This window comes from Anser anser, assembly GCF_964211835.1.
Source record: "Anser anser genome assembly, chromosome: 10".
Lineage (NCBI taxonomy): Eukaryota > Metazoa > Chordata > Aves > Anseriformes > Anatidae > Anser > Anser anser.
The window spans coordinates 19,297,112-19,317,778 of NC_139730.1; the positions used below are offsets into that span (position 1 = coordinate 19,297,112).

The following is a 20,667-nucleotide window of genomic DNA, read 5'->3' on the forward strand; positions in this document are numbered from 1 at the left end:
CAATAAATAGCAGTGTGATTGTACCTGTGGACTTGTAGAAATGTTCATAGCGGTATTTCCAAATAACCCTCAGTTCTCTGCCACTCTGTATTTCTGAATAATTTTTAGCAGCAATTTTTAGCAGCATCATGTTTATAGTTCACAAATAGTATAGTCGCATGCCAGTGAAGCAAAAAACTCAATTTCTTGGGGTCCCAGGTTATTTAATCAGAATAATGCTGCAGAATGACTAATTGTGAGGCATGTAGCCTGCAGATAGACTACTATTTTGGCGTGCTTGAAGCCTGGCTCTGTTCCTTGTTCTGGCATAGAAATGTTATGTTATATACCTCATATTGTATGATGTTAGATACCTGTCTCTGCTTCTGTTTTCCTTTCTTATCCTGGTGTGTCTATCTATTTTGATAATCCATTTGCAGCAAGAAATATCTGCCTCTGATTTTATTTTTAGGGATAATAGTTGACATATAAAGGATGTATGCACCAGATACGCTATAAAACATGGTCTAGTTAAATACAAATATAAGCAGATAACTTTTCCTTTCTAATTTTTCTTAGAGGAAGTTTACATCACTTTCTGTAACTTAATTGCAAATTCAGTATGATTGTAGATCAGACAGCATGCTAAGTCTGAATTCAAAGCTTGTCAGTTTTGAATTTTTTTTGTATCTCAATTTGCCCTTCTAGCTTAATGAATAAGTAGTTCCTTAAATTTGAATAATACTCAGCCTTTTGGGATATTTGGATTTTTGCTTTGGACTTGCCTTTGATATCTAGTGATAGCAAATATAGAGACATTAGAATTTTGCCGAGTGTGATAATAGTTGAAAATAAACTAAACCTCATAGGTTTTCTGTTATTCCATGTTTTATTTGTGGACTCTGTGAGTTCTGGGAACAACTCCCACTTCCGATGGTGTAATGAGATTTTTGTTTTGGCATGGTACTTTTTCAGATAGGCACCTTATAAAATAGCCAGAGGGAATCCTTATTACTGTAGAACTAAGTGACTTTATAACTTCCATATAAAGCATACAAAAAGTACTATGGCTGTGTATAGAGTTACACTTTTGTTTTTAGTGGAGGACTTTTTTAGATGTTAGTCAAACTGTAAAATAATTAAGTACTTGTGTAATCTCGTTATTCACAGATTAACAGAAAAAATTACTAAATTGTGAAGTGTCTTGCAGAAATACTGAGGGCTTTGGTGCATGAAACATTTTAGTTTCTAGCAGTAACTTTTGCACTTCTGGCAGAAGGTAAAAAATTATCAAAGGACTTCTTTTCAAAAACAAATGCTCTCTCTGAGATGACAAATTCAAATAATTGCAGATGATGTGATGTATTTTTTTATATGGAATAAAAGTGTTCCTAGAGCGATGTGTGCATTTGTAGTGGAAACTACGGTACAATTATCTCCGTGTGGGACTGCACTTGTTCTCTGGAGACATCTGCTTCTATAGAAACATGCTTGCACCTCATGCATGGCACATCTCTTTCTGTAGGGAGAAAAGTAAAGTGCAGTGAATTCAACAGTTAACAACTGCTGTTTTTTTCAGTGGTATTTGAATCATGCCTAAGGAAAAAAAAAGGCATAGCAAATTCTGAAGTTTGATGGCTTTCACTGAAGATGGACACCCCACCCCCCCCTTTAATGGCCTATATAGCAAGGCTGTTGGGCATCAATTTAATCTTAGTCAACATTTAAAAGAACTGATGATGCTTCATTGTAAAAACAAAAAAACACTGCTTTTTTTGATTATAAAGCTCTTCCTTTGGCAAAATAAAATAGAATTTGCTTTTAATAAAATAAATTGACACTGAAATATTTATTATATTATAAATATTTAAAACAGTTTGATAAGCTTGCAGCCTAAGAGGTGGCTTTGACCCTTCAAGTTTTATGGATTTGGATTTTTCTTTTTGTATCTTTTTTTTGTCCTTAAGAACGGAATTTCACAGAGCTCATTCCACTATTGCATAGTTTACAAATCTCATTGAGAATGCTTTTTTCTTGTAAATCACATTTGTGAATTAAATTATGCTGGTGAGAAGTACCTTATTCGTAGTTAATTTCATCAAGCTTTTTGATGTGTTCTTTTAAGTGTCCCGATTTTGCAGATAATAAATCTGCTTTACTAGACTTTTGAAAAGTAGATGCTTAATGCAGGCTTTGGTGCCAAGTCAGTTTTGCTACCAATGGTATGTCTTTTTTGATGGATCTTTAAATAATGCAGAATTATGTGCAAGCTAGCTTTCAACCACGATGACAAAAAAATGGACACGTTTCATTACAAGAGGCATAATCTTGAACAGCTTTCCTAGACTTCTTTTAAATGCTCTAGTATCAAGGTTATCTTTTCTGAATGTGAGTTTATGCATTTATTTATTTGTTTCTTTGGAATATGAATGGTGGTTCAGGTAGTTTTTGTTCACAGTGCTTACTGAAACAGTTACCTGATTGCTCCATGTGTACCACTGCAGTAACATGGACATTATCATATACTGAAGCTTTAACACTGGAGAAAAATTGCTGTCTCCCACCTTTCCTTTCTTTAATGTAAAATCTGATGGGATGGGCTACATAAAAAGAGTTAATTTTGGTGTGAAACACTGAATCTGCTGTTCCTTGTGACCAGTGCGGCATGACAATCCAAGAGATCTCTTCTCAAATCTTTGGGCAGTTACAAAGCTCTGCTGTGCAAAGAATTGTTGTTAGCTTCGAAGCTATTAACACTCAGAAAAATGCTCTAATGAGAGAAGGATAAAAAAACAAAACAAAACAAACAACAACAACAAAAAAAACAAACAAAAAAAAAAAACCTATAAGCTTACCTCAAGCATACACAGAAACAATAGCACAGCCTTTTGGGTTCCCAGGTTGAAAAGTTGCACGTTCTCAAAACTTTACTTAAATGGTGATCCAATACTCTTGCAGTCAGGTATTAAACATGTTTTATACATGTTTTCCTTGGCTGTGACTAGACAGAGTCCAACCCATATTAATGGTTGTTTTTGTTTGTGTGCAGTGTAGCTTATTTATCTGATACTATGGCATTGGCTGACTGTAATTTTACATAATAAAACGCTTTGCAGAGTGCTGAATTTGTTACCACTGATTTCAGTAGGTTTTAAAACTTCTGTTTCAAACAGTGCTCTGATAACAGACCTTTCATGAGCATGGGGTGTGGACAGAAAGAATAGGAAAATCCTGTTGTACCACTTCTCTATCATGCGTTAACCGAGGCAGTACTGAAACTATATTTTGTAATTGATTTATATCTAATCAATTTTGTTCCTCTCATGGAATCTCTAAGTGCATCTAGAACTGTATTCCTCTGCTAGATCTCCTTCACAATCTGGTCTGAAGTGTTTTTTTTTTTTTTCTTATAGTTACGGTCACCTTGGAACAGATATCTGATAATTATCCTCTGTCAGTTAGTTGTCTAAATAATTTACATTGTAAGAGTCTCAAAGGACTCTCCATCTGACAGGTCTGATTTAGAGTTGTGCAGTCTCTGTTACACAAAAAAGCCTTTCTCATTTACTTCTGCACTTCTTTCTCTGTTGTGTTGCAATGTATCTTGTTTTGGATTTTGGATTGGTGATACTTTTGATACAGTCGTGCAGATAACGACTGTTCCTTGAAAAACTGATGTTCGTTTCCTGATGGGCTCACTTAGCCTCTGCATAAAGATAGATGTTCTCCAAGTGTTCCAGTTAATTGTGTTTACTGACAGAACTGATGTCTGAAGCAGTGGATCTTAACCCACTTCTCTGTTTCAGTAAGCTGATTCTAGCTGTTGCGTTGAGACAGATAGGAAGACCCTTTCAGCTGGAGCTAGCCTAAACAGCTATCTCAGTCATCAACAGAGATTTAAACCCTTCTCACAGATTTAGCTAATGGGTCTAAATAATAACATTTACCAAAATTGCAAGCTGTTTATAAATACTTTGTGAATAGAAAAGAGATTAAGTTCATGCAATAAATGTATGTAAGCTTTCCTTTTGTGTGTATGTGACAGCGAAGAACATGTATTCAGTTATACTCTTCTTTGTTTTCACCTGGTAAAAATACAGTAAGTAAATCCTTTAGTATTTGTTTGCATTTATGTAAACAGTGTTTCTGGTTTCTATTTTTTTCTGCAATGTAATTTCTCCCTGATCAGAAATGAAGTTCTCTGCAGCAGAGAGAAGATGTGCTGAATTATATAGGCTATTGGACATTATAGAGCGTACCTGATATGAGCTAAGTTCACCGCTGCTCTTGACTTCAGGGGCTCCTGCAATGCTTTTTCTCTAATGACAAGCTGAGTAGGGGAGAATGAGGGACTTGATTTAGTTTCATGGTAGTCAGAATGCTGGGGAAGCTCAGTCTGACATGAGCTGCTTCTCACAAATTACATAGGAAAAGATGATATTGTTCAAAGGGCATATTGATTTAACATCGTCACGTAGGTGCAAATTAGCATGTGGATACATTGATGCATCATTACATGAAAACTGCTATTGTTTCTCAGGCTCCTCAGGAGAATATCCCACTTAGTTAATGCTGTTGTGTCTTGTCTGTATACTACTCGGGGAAATAATCTCTGCAGTCTTTAGCCTGAACTTGTTTGTGATGGCCTCCAGGCTGGGAATGTGGTGTTTTTTATTTATTTTATTTCTTATCTTATTTTTTTATTTATTTTTATTTTATTTTATAACAAACAATGGGTAGGGAAGGGCAGAACCCATGTATCCAGACTTGGTACAAAAGGAGCGCAATCTGAAGCGGGATGGCATGTCAGCCCTACTCTGAATCTCTTCTTTCTCGTCTCCATCTTTTTTTCTGTCTGTCCATACTATTGGAGAAAATTCAGTGAAGGCTACTAAGTAAAAAAAAAAAAAAAAATACTTCAGTGGCTAATTGCATTGTGAAGATGATCATGTTTCCCTCCCATCTCTCTGTAAAATATCCCATTACTCATGCCATTTTGCCCTTCACCTGTAATGCGGTCTTCTCATCCCATCTCTCCTGCTGAGATTCCTCCCATGTTGTCAGAAATAGCCCCTTGTCTTCAAGGTCCTTTCTTCTACCTGATCGATAATGATCACAGTTATCTGCACTGTATCATTTCAATTGTAACACCAAAGCATGGCAATGGCTTGCATTTTTGCTTTTTATCTCTTTAAAATCTTAAAACAGTGGTCTTTAAGAAATTTAAAACATAATAGTGCAGGTATTCTGTGCATTCAGGTTACATGTATTACTGTTTATGTATGACTGCTGTATAATGTGTATAAACTCTGTGGTTTTATGGACAAAGCCCTGCCATCTATTACCAGCTAATGTCAAGGTAGCAGACATCGTGTACGTACAGTGCCATCTCTACTTGGAGAAGAAATCTGGGAGACTGTTATCTGGAGGAAGGGGAGCCTACTGAGTATGTGGTAATTTTCCATTTCTATTGTACTATTTGGTGTGTATTTCAGCAATTCCTTTTCATTTTTTGATGCTGCTAGTCAGTGTCTTGCATTTGTTTTCCTGGTGTCATGACCTCAGACTTGGAGGCGTAACCCACATTGGTGCCAACTGTCATGACTCAGCAACAAAAAATTTCCTTCTTAAATGGGTAAATATTGAACAAAATATGTGGGACCTCTTGGACTTTAAAGGAATCCAAGTTAGAGGTGTCTCATTGAGTGCAGAAAAAGACTGCAGAGAACCAAGAGCTGTGTCAGCAGGCTCATGTGTATTTAGAGCAAGTGAAGATGGTTCTCTGATTTTTTTTTTGTCTGACTGTTCCCTTGCAAATTTGATAAAGTCAGTTGTGCTTACCAATGTACGTGTTTTACCCATTATGTATGTAGTAAAACAACAGCATGCATACAGCTTACAGAGCAGAGTTGTGAATGCCTCAGTAAGCTGTCTTCTATAGCCCGTCACTCACTCTGGGTTTTTCTCTTTCCCTGGAACTTGTAAGAGTATTCTGAAAATGCAGAGGAATAAGTACTAAATTATGTGAGACCGCAAGTCAATGCAGAATCATCAGAGTTCCTCTCTTTTTTTCATGCAAACTTTTACAGTCCATTCAGTATATAGTATATATCAGCTTCAGGATTTTGATTTTTTTCTTGAATAGAGGCTGGGAAGTAAGGCACAGTATGACTCTTTTGAGCAGTCTGTTTCATGGTCAGGGCTCATCACTTACAGTGGTCTGGCCTACAGTATGCTGCTTGCAGATGATATATCAAGGACTTATTTCTAAGGTGAACTGAGTTTATTACCATCAGTAGGAAATAGTTTTTTCTTTTTTTTTTTGCTGGTAGTTCCAGAGCTTTGAAAATTTTAGTTGTAGCATTCAACACTTTATTCTCTCTATACATTTAAATTGTTGAATTAAATCATTAGCTGTACATATTAACATTCCTGAATTTGTGAGATTGTAGTTGTCCTCCTAAGCTGCCTTTCAGAAATTATCATGTAGTAAAGAAATGAAAGACATACTGGTCTAAACATGATAGCTAAACATAAAGCTACCCTCTGGGTAGCTTTAGAAAGTTGTTAAAAATATGTATTTTGCCTTCAAACCTTTTTAAGAAATTTCACCACAAAACAAGGCAGACATAAAATAGTTGGGTACTGGGAGAGCAGGTTGCATCTGTTTTAGCTTACAAGACTGGCAGTGTTCATATAGGTCTCGTATAGTGGATGGTAGGACTTGGAGTCAGTACTGTAGTAGACATGACAGAAAAATAGTAAAGAACAGACTTCCGTTTTGTCCTTGGATTATCTTCTGACTATCTTGAATAAGTTGCATTCAGTTGAACGTTAACCTATGACATTTTAATGTCTTTTGCTACAAAGTTTACAGTATGCCCACATGTTATTTCATATTCTGCAGTGATTATTTAATGAAATTCTCATGGAATTGTGTGTGGCAGCTTTAATTGCTCCCATGTTTGAAATGTGTTAGCTGAATGGCAAGGTGGTGGTAAACTGTAGCTTATTCTTGGAGCAGTTTGTGTAGATAAACTGATTTTTCAGCTATATAATTGGTTTTAAAAGATCCTTTTGTTGATTTTCTTCTTGATTGGGTTTGTCATCAAATTAGATTTTGTAGGAGTGTGTAGATTCATCATTTACAAATTAATTTATACTTTGTGTGCACAGATATATTCTCCAAATACATGTTTTAATGGTTCTTTGTATCAACAAATACTTGTAGTGACATCTTTTTTAATATCCCAGTTCTGCTTATTAGTCACAGTCTAATGCTTGTCTCTGATTCTGATCTTTTGATTGTCTTCTAAAATCAGTTTTTTTCCTGAAAATTTATTTCTGTGAATTTTTGGTAGTGCAGCTCAATCACATAAGTATGATGGCAAAAGGCAAATACAAATAATATGAAAATACCATCAAAATAAGCATGTCTAAACAACTGAATGACACTTGCAGAATATTTTTCAAGACTTGCCCAGCTGTATTTACAAATAATGCTGAATCCATTTATGTTAATCACGTCTGCTAGTTGAATTTAAATTAATACAATTATTTGTTTGCCACGTATTTGTTCAGCTCTTTTCTTTAGTTTTCAAGGGATTTGTATGAAATGGGTACTTAGTTCAGAGTAATGTGATAATGGTAAATTTTCCCTTTGTTTTCAGTACTTGCCTACAAATTTGATTTCTACCATCACTGTCATGAGAATATCAGTGGAAACCAGTAAAATAGAATAATGAAGCACTGTAAATAAGTATTTCTTTTTTTCAAGTTTAAGTAATTTTGCTGATAATCTGTTGGAGTTTTTTTCCTATTTGATACCAGTTGTTCCACTAATTTTGCACACTAGTTGTCAGGACAGTTTTTCACATGGAGCTGTCCAGTATGCACAGCCTCTATGTGGTCCAGAGCCTCTCACTGACGTTAACTCCAAAAGTTCAAGTTGGATTTCTCTTGCTGAGGAAAAATATTACTTTTCCTTTTATGTATGTTGGTTTATCATCTCCTGAAATTTATGGTTTCAAATATCCACGTTATTCTCCTGTCATGTATACTTTATATGTAACTTTTTTCTCAATTTGAATAAGAGGCGAGAACTTAGATATGTGATTTTCTTTTAAGTACATTGATACATGGCATAATCAGAATTAAAGTCATTGTGAATAAATATTTAATTACAGAGGGCATGCAGAAGGCATTAAATGTCTCCACAAATTCTGTGCAGTCTCCTTACTGTAAACCAGTAAATGTTAGAAATTAGATGTCCTTATAGCTGCCTTTGGACAGCTGTGGATTATTGGGGAGTTTTAAACCAAATAATTATATCCTTGATTAGTAATAATTGTAATGATTAAATCTATAAACTCAGTCATATTCTAATCTTATTATTGCTTGTTTTTGTAATGAAAGATCTTTACGCAGAGACTTTGGACAGATTATGTAACTATCACTCTTATAAGGCAACAATGCTAATTGTATCAGTCTCAACTTCAAGTTAGCCTTGGAAGCTACTGTTTATAGGTCTGGTTTGCCTTATGTCACAAGTACATCTGAGCCATTTATTAGGCTTGTCATAGCCTACCCTTCTAATTGCACCTCTCTTAAGGTTTGGAACCTGAAGATGTCTGCTTTTGTAGTTCTCCATGGTAACAGCCTGTTTTTGTTGGTCCAACTTTGAGGATAAGGTGGACCAGAAGGTACCTCCAGAGGTACCTTCCAACTTATTTTGTGATTCTAGGGTATGCATTTGGTGCCTTAGTCCCTTCTCCTGTGTAACCCTGTGCTAGTGATGCAAGTAACATGCACAAGCATGATATATGAGGAAATGGGTTTATAACGTAACTTTATTATTGGTGTTACTGATTGGCTTTAAGGAAGGGCTCACTAGCTACCCAAATAGAAGCCAACTTCCCTGTTGTATTAAACAAACAAACAAAAAAAAGGCTGATGAATCAGACAGGATTAATGGTGTAGGACTGAGTTGAGTTTGTATGAAGAACAGAGTTTCCTATTTTTGGAAATGAAGCTCTGCAAAAAAAAAAAAAGTAATTGTTTTTTTTTTGAAGTTTGTTTTGTTTTGTTTTTTTTACCAAAGGTATTTAGTTCTTGTCATGAAAGTCATTGCAAAGATAATGCATCTCTGTGCTCTGGAGATCACTTATACCTGTTTGTACTACCACAACTCAGAGGGCTGGCACTCATTTCTGGAGAGCTGGTTTCTCTCTCTGCACCTTGATGCGCAGTGTGGTTGGTTGTGCCATGGCTGAAAAGGGGTTCCTGGATGCTGCTGGGGAATTTGCAGCTCACGTTCACCTCTGGACTCAGGGACAGGTATAGTACATAAAGCCATAGGCAGAGAATGCATTTACTGGGTAAATAAGTAATAAGGGTTGCAAGCGTGTTACTCCATAATGTTGAGGGCAGGGTGGATCCTTTATAAATGTCAGTTGTCAGAGAAATCAGCCTGGTTGCCATATTTGTGTAATTTCCCAATACTCTCCCAACATCTTAGCTAGTCAGTTGTGTGTGTTAACTAGTGCTTCCACAGCTCTGTATCCAAACCTAAAACTAGAACCTGCTACCCAACTTTTGGCCTACTTCATCTCTGTAGCTAGTTTGAAATCCTCAGACCTTTGCAAGGATAACTACAGCCTGAATGTGGTTTTAAAAACAGTAAAAGGTCATTTGTGTTCTACAATCAGAAATGAGATACAAACTGTGCTCCCAAGATATGATGGCATGATACCGAAATTCCATATTTAAATAAATCATTAAATAAATTGCTGACAGATTTCCTCTCGGAGGTCAAAGAAGATATGGAGGTTCACAGAATGAGAGAAATATTTTCTGAATTCTTCACAAAGGATCTCTTGATTCTTCCAGGACACAGAAAAACTTTCCACGATTATTTACAATTCAGTAAAATGTCTCTTGCAATTTTCAATGACTTTCAACATGTATGATATAAAACAAGTCATAACATGGGTGCCATTCAGATATGGCATGAGACAAATCTTTTTTGGTGTCTAGCTCGGTGGAGTTTTAGGGCACCTGGAATTTTTTGGGTGCATGAAGATTGAAAGTGGTGCTGTGGCCTACACTAAATCAGATGTTTTAGACTTAATGTTTGTTTTTATCTTATATTTATGTATTTAATTCAGGCATTACTAATTCATTTTTTTGTCAGATCTTAGCTGTGAAGCATGCTGAGGAGAATGTAGTTCGGTTCCCTCTTACATTTCCATCCTGTAAAACTAAACAGAAAAGACCAAATATTCTCTTTTAAGCCTTATTGAACTGAGTTATATGTCAGTTCTAAGTATACTGGTTAATTTGAATTTGTCATATTCCAGGCTTCTCTAAATGTATTTGTTTACCCAGATGCATATCAAATTTGTGTCCATTTAGTAACTGTTCTCTGAGAACTTGTTCTCAAATCAATTTTACTCTTCTTCCCTTTACTTCTTCTTGTTATTTCCTTATGTATATATACTAATATTCTCAACAAACAAACACAAATGGAATTTCAGCTTGAATTTTGATTACATCAGTTGTCACTGAGAAGTGAAAATGCCAAAAATAGCTGTCAGTTCATTCAGGTTAGTTCACTAGAGTTAAGCAAATGTTCTCAAATTATTTTTTTTAAAGACAATACAAAAAAAAAAATCAAGATCTCACTCTTTCATACATTCTGCATTGCATACAAATCAGCAGGGCATTCACTGATAACTACCCCATGATCTTAGTAAGGTATTGTTAACTCTAAAAGCTGTCCTGGTCTTATCTAAATATCTATATATATACTTCTGGCAAATCTAATTATTGGTCTTGAGGAGGATAAAGTATGTTGAAAGATGTTCTTAAAATCTCATCTATATATTTTATGAAAGGATATCCTGGCAAGAATGTTTTACCTATGTGGAGCTGTATACTGCGTTTTAGAAGACTGGAATCAACTATACTAGCTTTATATCTTTTATTTCTTTTATTAGTTTTTGCCCTTAGCTGAAAACCCCAACCTGTGTTAGAGATGCTTGTAACTAAAAACAATGACAAATGTGTGTGTTATTAAAGAATATTATATGTGTATTGTAATATAACAGAACATTGTATTGTGTGCATTATTACAGAATGTTATATACATTAACAAAATGTGTACCTCATTTATTATAAATGCGACACATGAGATATTACCATTATAAAAGAGCAAGGTGCTAGACAGTGAAAATCATGCTTTGATATATTAAAATGCTGTATTGTAACCCACTACATTGGCTTCACATGCAATTATAACCTACAGGAATATAAATATCAAATGGTATAAATAGAGGCAGGTTTTTTTTGTACTTTATTTTACAATTTATCACTAAATATATTTACAGGACACAGAGTTTGCTTTAGTGCAATACATAGTAATGTTGCATAAGTACAAACTGTTGATCTTTTCTAATAAAAAACAAAACAAAAACAAACAAACAAAAAACAATCCAAACAACAAAAAAGCCAAAATCACCCCCCCAAAACAAAGCACTTAACTGGTGTTACAGCTAAGTATGTAAAGCAACATTAATAACTGAGTGAAAATGCTAACAGCATAGTTACTTTTCATAAACGTTTCTAGAAACAAACCACAACCCAACTTTATATATTCCAAACTATTAACCCTTTTACAGTACCATGTATTTTTAAAATGACTTTTAATGCACATATACTGTACTGTATGACAGTATTTTTCTACAGATACTGACTTACCCTTTTAATATAAATATGATATTACCTTGGCAGTTTTGAAGAACAAAGTTATCTCAAGATATCAAACATCAGTAACAAACAGTAAGCGCAGCTTCTTGAGAACTTGCTTGAACAGCATTTCTTCACAGTGATATTTATGAAAGGTTGGAAAAAATTAGCATAAAATATTTCCATCCTTTTTCAGTTTTTATGCAAAAATCATTACTTTATATCGGTAATTATAAAATTACAAACACTTCTATAAGTAACTGCATCTGTAGTAATGATAGAAAAAGTTATCAGTAGGATGCCTAAAATCAGGCTATCATAAAATGATAATTTGAAGAAAATTAGATAAATCTTTTCTTAAATAATAATATGGGAGATAATTTAGAATAGGCAACATAGTGGTTTAACAGAGACAACTTAATTATCAATTCAAAAAGCTATTTATTAATAAATGTTAAAGGGATTGTGATGAAGCAAAATCAACATTTTAAGTGATATAGTGTATTATTTACTCTTAATCTTAGTTTTGGCACTTCATTGGAACAATTACTTTAACAAAGACCAAAATATGTAGAAAAGATATACAGCTCTTTGACATACATTGCAAATGTAGTACATAAGTACTGGCAAACACTGAAAACATAGTTAATTAAACATTCCCACAAATTTCACATGCATGCACTATTCAGACAACAGCATTGGATCTATGGTGTTACAGTGACAGTCTTGCATTATGGGAGTATTTTAGGCCATTTCTTCAGCAGATCTTGTTTCTGATTTAAGTCTCACAAATTCTTTAGCAACTTCGTCATTGGTCCTCTGAGAAAGTATTCTAAGAATTGTCAATCCAGTCTCATCTACAAAGATATTTCTTAGCAAGGGATACCAAGATGCACAGCTACCTCTCTCTGCTATGTTTTGCAGCTGAATAACTGTCATTCCTATAATGCGATCTTCTCTAGCAAAGCAGTAATCTTTCACTGAGAGGTGAAGCTCATAGGCTCCTGGTTTATCTTCATTACTCAAAATGCTGCAAGGATGAACAAGATGAATTTAGAACAAGGAGATGAGTTTAATTCCTCTGAGGAATGAGCATTTGTAAGTGAGTTTTGTAAATCTTGTTGGAATTAAAATGTTAGTGGTAGTTTCATTTTTGTAGTTCATTTTCTACAACAGATGATTGTTTAGTTTTTAGATTTCTACGTGTTAGCCTTTCACGTGCTACTGTTAACATAGTCCCTCTCCTCACTGACCTGAACAGAAATGGAGGGAATTTCCTCAGTTCCTTCAGTATCTGAACCACTGCTACTTTTCCCTAGAAAGTACCTAAAACGTCCATCTACTTCCAGAACTATCATAACCATATCTTTTATTCAACTATAAAACTACAAAAATATTTATACTGGCATCCGTGAATTAGACAGCTTTCACTTAGGCGTAGCATACATTATATGTAGGAATCAAATCTTTTTGATTTACAGATTGTGCTCATTTTTCCCAGCTAAATAACTATGAAATTTGTAAGTAGGTAGAAGCAGTTTCTCTGCTTTTAGTTATCTATTTTTCTAAACCTAACTTTGTGCCTGCAGTGTAAAATCCTACACCAATATTTGCCACTGCTCTTCTGTCCTTAGTTTTTTGTGCCTTTTTTTTTTTTTCCCATGAGCAATCACGTGGATCTGATTAAAGCCACCTCTAAGCAAGTTTTGCACTGACAAAATGTATCTCAGCTACACTTTTCTTTCTGTTCATTCTGCCAGGTCCAAACTAGCTGGAGGATGTACAGTACTGCTTACTCAAAATTCTATACTTGATGTCTGTGAATACTGATTTCTAATGTAACACAAATGAGATATCACATTGAGAAATTGATAGGAAACATTTCTTGTGATGACAGTTTCTTCAAATAACTGTCATCTTATCACAGTTTTTTAAATTGCTATTTTCATGCATTGTTTTTATTTACTACTAGTGCAGTAACTACTGTTCCTGGATAGAAAAAAGAAATTTTAAGCATCACTTTACTTTTGAAATGACAGCAAGAACACTGTTTTAGCATATTTTATCCAGTAGATCCAAGATGTTTTAAAACCTTTTGTTTAAACTTCATAAAAATAATAAGCTCTGAAACCTAATTTTTAAGGGTAAAATTTATTCTCTTCCAAGGTATTTGGAGATCCTCTGTGCCACTTTAAAAACTGGCCCAAAAGCCATATATAGCACACATAAAATGGCTAATAATCCCCCCAAGCCTAGGGGCTAGTTATACTTAATTAGAATTATACCTACTGACAGGCCAAACCAAACTGGAGAAAGTGTTCCTAGTTATGCAATTTCCCCAGTGGGAATACTAATGCAGCCTGCTTATGTCTTCGTTCTGCCTGAAGTCGATACTCATTTTGCAGGTCACTGCAATCCCTTCAGGAGAGAAGCAGCTGTTATGCTCAGTATCATAGATATCAAGGGGGCTTGTTTCCTAAAAATCACCAAGTATTTGATTTTATTCTTCCTGATCCTTTACTCATTTTTCTGGATCACATGAGCATATGTAGGGCAAGGTAGTACTCAGAAAACAGATTTACAATATAATTCCATTTAATCTAAAACACAGAAGTACCTAATAGGCAACCCTAACCCTAGTGAGGTGCAGTCTCACTTTTACAGTGTCAGGTTGTGTGATGTATGTAAAAAACAACATTAAAGCCGTAATCATAGAAAGGGTCTGTGCATTTCTATGAAAGCAACACTGTTGCAATCATTTGTCAGGCTTCAGGAAGAAGGTATGGCTTTGAAACACTTAGTTCCTCTAGAAAACATAATTCATAAATATTTTTGACATCAACTGATTGAATTCCATTTTTTTATTGAGTATTATTTTCCTACGTTGTTCTAAGTAGAACAATAGAGATGCTCAGAGTGCGGCAACTGACTGCATTATGAATTTACTGAAGGTTAAGAGTGGCAGGGCACTGTTGAATCGATGGCTGATTTTTAGATTAAATAATAAAAGTTTGGCATTTATTTGATATTTCATTTTCTTTAATAGTCAGTGTTAAGCAGCTTGTTGTTACTCGGCCTAAAAGACATTTGAATACATCCTTTTCTACATAAAGTGAAACATCCATGTTATTTGTTGAAGTTGTAATGAAAGAAAAAGTCATACTGCTATAAGTAAGAAGTATAAATATGAGTTTATAATACACCTACACCTTTTCCCCTCATAAATTACGCTGTTTTTGTGCTTATATGTAATCCCTATGTAGACAGGTCCCAACAGAGATGAATACATAAAAGTGGATGTATACTAAGCTTTTAGAAGAAAGTGGTATTCATGAAGATGAAAATGCCTGAGCATACTGATGATTTGCTACCTAATTTAGAGTAATTTCATTTGGATTTTCATAAGTTCTCCAATTTTACTTTATTTTTAATCTCTTCTATCCATGCAGTTGTATATGAAACTCAGCATTTTAAGTTTATTTTTGTGTGCTTTTAGTAGCCACAAACAAATAAAGGAGATGTTTGCTCCATATACATTTCAGAGATGGCTACTTTTGTTTACAGCATAATCTCAGTGCATTAAATATCATTTTTCTCGGAAAAAAATATTTCTGTGTGGAAGGGCCCAAGCTGTGATTTCAGGTGATGCCCTCATCCCTCCCAGGCAGCTCTAAGGAGTTAAGGTTCCCAGACTGTGTGGGAAACAGTTCCAAAAAGGGTGTTAGAATTTTCTGACTTGAGAGTTTGGACATGGAGCTTTCTTTGCCTCCAGTTTTCCTACGGTGTCCTTCTTCAGCTTGTCCTTTCATGATCATATGTCTCAGCTTGCTACTCTATATTCTTAGAGGTTATTTGTCATCACAGTTATAGCAATGGGATAAAGAAAATCACTGGCAACAAGCCTTAAAAGCAACTTCACCGTCAGACACTGAGAAAATGAACTCTGTCCTTCTTTTCTGTCTGTGTGTGTGAAGTGTGGTTGGAAAATGTATTGGTTTCAGTTATGGGAGGAGAAGTGAACAGGTTAAAGAGATGTGCTGTGGGAAATACTATATGTAAAGGTCCAGGTTAGGTGAAAAATTTCTTATTGCTTTGAGGATTAAACAATAGAGATACTAGCATTAACAAACACATGCACAATACTTCAAATACTTAGATACCTTAACAGTCGCAATGGCCTAGAAATCTAGCAGTAAGAATTAATGTTTCAGCCCAGATAACTACTTAGGTAAAAATATTCCTAGGTAAATAAATACTTATTCCTGTGTATGGAAATGAATTGTACATTCTAACCAGCTGAAAGGTGGTTAAGGCTAGAAAGCTAAAAGGTGGCAAGCTTAGTGGTTGTCATTCATCTTTAGATAAAGCAAAGATACAAGTTAATAAATAGTTTTGAAGTTATTTTTTTATTTATTATGGACCGTGATGTATATAGCCTTAACTTTAGGATTTTATTACTTTGTTTTGTTTTTACAGGTTAAATTGCAAGGCATTCTGGCAAAACTTGCATAAGATAGGTAATTAACAGCAAATAAAGACTTACAATTGGAAAGTTTCATTGTATTTTGGTGACCAGGTGTTGCTCTTTGTCTTGGTTCCATGTTTTCTTTTCTTGTCACTTAGGTTAGGACCTAATACACAGACTTCCACAAATGGCCGGAACATAGCTGTTGTTTGCCAATTTAGATTATTAATTGCTACAACTGTAAAGAAACAAAAGAAATAAAGTTAAATAAAATCCTATTAGAAGAGCTCCAATTAATTATCCAGTATGACCAATGAAAGGTGCCCTGAGAGCTTTCCTGTAGGATACCTACGCCTAGGTTCAGGCTGGATGTTAGGAAAAGGTTCTTTACTGAGAGGGTGGCCGGGCACTGGAACAGGCTCCCCATGGCAGTGGTTGCTGCAATGAGCCTGCTGGCATTCGAGAAGTGTTTGGACAATGCTCTCAGACATAAGGTCTGATTTTGGGATGGACCTGTGTGGAGCCTGTGTCCTTGTGGGTCACTCCCTTCCAACTCAGTATATTAAATGGTTCTACCTGGCAAGCCTAGGAGGATCTTTGCCTGTTCCGTGCCACGTAAAACCTCTGACTTCTTCCAGTTAGAGCAACAGCAAATATAAATGTATGTTTTATGAATACTTTATGTTAACAGCTGTTTTGTCTGCTACGTTCATTAGAATTAAAAAATTAGCCTGTACTAATGTGAGTGGTACTGGATTTCCTTTGGAATTCAAATTGTGCAGAACAAAGGCATTTTGTTTGTTAGAAATAGAACATTTTAAATCTTGGTGCAGTCATTTACCACTCACCTCTATTACAGCTTTTGGAAAATTAAATTATGTACAAGTAATTCAGAAGTGTGATTTGTCATGTTAGAATTTATAATTCCATAACTACATATAAAATTTTATATCTTGACTACACTGGGAAGCACAAGACGGTACTGACCTGCCTAACCTTAACTTTTGCTGATGTTGAGCAAGGAAGAAGTACAATCCTAATCACCTGAAGCATACTTACAGCTTTACAAGTACTGTAATACTTAACAGTTGTTATATATATTGTTGGTATGTTTTACGTAGGATTTAATGCTTGGACATTTTGGACTTTGTTGTTGTTTTCCTTTTAAAATTAGCTCTTTGGAACTTACCTTTTACAGTAACTTTATGCTCACCAGTTCCAGGATGTGTGGAAACATCCACCTGTATGGATATTTCACCCACTGAATTACTAGTGGTTTCACCTGAAATAACGATTAATAGGTTAACACACTTGGCTTCTCAATACATCAAGAGAAATAGAAAGTGAAAGGTGAGTGGTATTCTCTGTAAGAAACACTTAGAAATTGCTGACATACATTTCATATTCAGACGGGAATCAGTTATTGGTTTATAAGTGATTTTGCCAAAAAAGTACCCAGCAGTTGCAAGTGTTTATATGAAGTGCCTCAGTAAAACAAAAAAAAAGCTTTTCTTTAGAAACCTTCCATTCTGGTTGCCATCAGCTGTGTGTGCATCCTGAAATACAAAAAAATGGTGCTTTTATCAAGCTGCTTACATGCACACCCCAAAATCTTGGGAAGTTTTTTGTGTATTGCTATTGATGAATCCCTTGATGGGAGTAAGCTTGTGTTAAGTCTATGAACAAACTCCTAAAGTTCTGCACTGGCACAGAGGCTTAAAAAAAAAAAGAAAAAAAGAAAAAATGAGGAAGGCTACAGGGATGGCAGAGGAGCCAGGAACTTAGTTTTGAAAGTTTCTGCTTCTGAGCACCCGTGATGTTTCTAAGCCAATTTGCACATAATGGTTCTCTAAAAGTAACTCTCAGTATGTATTCAAAGGTCCATTAATATGTCAGATTATAACACTACAATATAAACAAAACTGGATATGTTTGCTTGTTCTTTAATTGGGCGGCTGTGAATGTTAACTCTGTGACCTGTGCATTTACTTTCCATTCTAATCTCCATGAACCATATAGTAAGGCAAATTATTACCCCTGTATAACTGGCAATCATTTCTTTGGGTTCACAGAGGAAAGATTCTACCATCTTTCTATTTGCACATAAATTCCTTGTGCACTGGTTCCCCTTAATGTTTATGTGAGTAGAAGCAAATATTCCTTTAGAAGTTCTCTGGCAGCCTGTTCAGGAATTAAGGGAGGGGTACAATGAAATGTATGAATGTATGTATGGGTGTCATGTGTAAATGTAGTGAGGATAATGATCATAGTCACCGGTGTTTTGGTAAAAACACACAATCTAGTGTCTTAATCTGGTTATAGTTGCTATTCCTGGATTGCAGGGTACGTGTACAAATTTTACTGCTAGATGTATTCCAGTATCAATCAGATGGCTTGGACCTCTTACAGTGTGTAAATAGGCACTTTGTTACACATTAAGTTTCTAATGGCAAGAAGTTTAGTTTCAGTGGTAGCTGTTAAACTCCATGTTGTATTTGGATAATTCTGTAGAGAAAGCTGTACTGGACTGAGCCTCTGATTACATTGCTGAATCACTCTACATCTTGTTCAAAATAATTAACCTATACATTGTTCTTATGAACATGCCTCAAAAGACAGGAATTCCATGGGTTAGAAAACCTAAATAAAATCAGTAGAACTGCCATTTTTTTTAGAAGAGTGATACAATGTATTTATCTGACTGTCCAGTAGAATTAGCCTTTGTTTAGGAAGTGGAAGGAGATTCTCATTTGTCTAGGTGATGTAGTTACAGATGATTTCTTTTTCTTTTCTCTTGCAACCACAGTATCTTTAGAAATTGTATCTGTGAGTAGCATAGTATAATATAGTTTTTTTTCCTGAATGAAACTTTGTTTCTCTATTAAAAAAAAAATTATATATATATATTTGGAGTGCAAAGTGCTTTTGTAAAATTATTCTGTCTAGAAAAACAAGACGAATTCTTTTAAATCATCATTTAAAAGTCATCATTTTCATTATACACAATGTGGTGTTTTTAATGAGTTTACATTTAAGCCAGCTTGCAGACTTGTGTGAAAACTGCCAACATCTTCCCTTATAGTTATTTGGATTCATTAACTTGAATTAAATGAAGAAAATATCTTTTTTTAAATCTAAAATTCAGAAGGCAGTATATCAATGCTGGTACTACAATAGCATATACATACATATCTATTTATATATAGGTCATATTCGGCAGTTATCTGATGCTGTAAAGGAAATCAGAGAGAATAGAGACTAGAGCTTCTCAACCATTGTCTTGTATCATGTTGCGAAATGCCATGTTTTTATATAGTTACACACCGCACACAGTTCAACCTTAACAGGTTCCCTTTTTTGGTGTTGGACTTTTTTATGTATGACACTTTTGATACCATATGTAGCCATCGTCAGCTGTAAAGTCTGAGTTAATCATACCGTACCTGTAAGACATTAATCTTTTGTTCTTCTGATTAAAAAGCTTTTGCTGCCAAGCTGGGCAGGAGAACAGAACCGTGAGTTTGCAACATACACTAAAGCTTGGGAACTTTGAATGGATAGGATTAACCAAACATACAAAGAGGAAGTGTGTGAAGTTATCAAACACTTTCCCACTCAATAATAATTTACTACTGGCTGCAGTGGAACGTGAGTCAGGCTCATCCTGAGTATCACTGAAAATATCAGCAAGTGTCAATTACTTGATTTAGCCTCTAGCTTAAAAACCAAAAAGCAAAACTCTATTTGTAGAAATCAGGAATGTTTTAGAAGAAAATGATTAGCATTTCTATTATGGCTGAAACATAGCAGGATGTTAACCTGTAACAATGACTCCTTAGATGTTACTGAGACAAAACCTGTGAATTTGACAGAGGTCTTATTCTGTTTCTCAAACTCCTCTTTTTTTTTTTCTTTTTTTTTTTTTTTAACTGCACAAAGTGTTTCCTTGCAAAGGTCTCCTAACTGATCTTTTTCTTTCCTTTTCTTAGCAGTCTATAATTCACAACAGCATTGTAAGCAATACTGCAAACACATAGTGGGATTAGTCCTGTGTGTATAGTGCTGTTTGATATGGTTGTAAGGAAACCTGTGTAAAATGTTGTGCAGTTTTATACTGAAAACAGCTGATATTAAAATGACACTATTGCTGAGGAAAATTCCTTCAGCAGAACATCTTAGCTGGTAGAGACACCTTCTAGTGGAGTCTAGAATACAAGCTTTGTTTCCTTTAGTTTACCAGCACATCCATCTTGCATCTGGTTTCTCTCTTTCTCTCTCTCACTGACCTGCTGAACACACTAGAGGTACGATTCTAGAACATTCAGTATTTGCTTATATCAGCTTTTGTTGATGTTCAAGAGCTATACTTCATTCTAAAATCTCAGATCTATCTCTGCTGTTTTATTTTCTTTCTTGCTACCACTCCTTGTAAAGTCATGGTGTGAATTAGTGATCCTGAGTACGCTATGGAAAGGTCC

At 35.0% G+C, this 20,667-nt stretch overlaps 1 protein-coding gene and 1 long non-coding RNA gene across 11 annotated transcripts in view; one reads left to right on the forward strand and one right to left on the reverse strand.

Moving 5' to 3' along the window:
- Positions 1–20,667, forward strand: part of LOC310904993 — a 72,750-nt gene that overhangs the window by 40,486 nt on the left and 11,597 nt on the right. The gene's annotated exons all lie outside the window — the stretch shown is intronic.
- The window catches only part of UNC13C (unc-13 homolog C), a 171,207-nt gene continuing 161,569 nt past the window's right edge, over positions 11,030–20,667 (reverse strand). The window contains exons 31-33 of one of the 2 annotated variants that reach the window (XM_083850451.1): positions 17,379–17,471; positions 16,268–16,427; positions 11,030–12,754 (exon numbers count right to left, since the gene is read on the reverse strand). In XM_083850451.1, coding sequence (XP_083706577.1) covers positions 12,469–12,754; positions 16,268–16,427; positions 17,379–17,471 — 539 coding nt within the window. In that variant the 3' untranslated portion in view covers positions 11,030–12,468. The remainder of the gene's footprint in view (positions 12,755–16,267; positions 16,428–17,378; positions 17,472–20,667) is intronic. The other variant, XM_083850452.1, reaches the window with a different exon arrangement.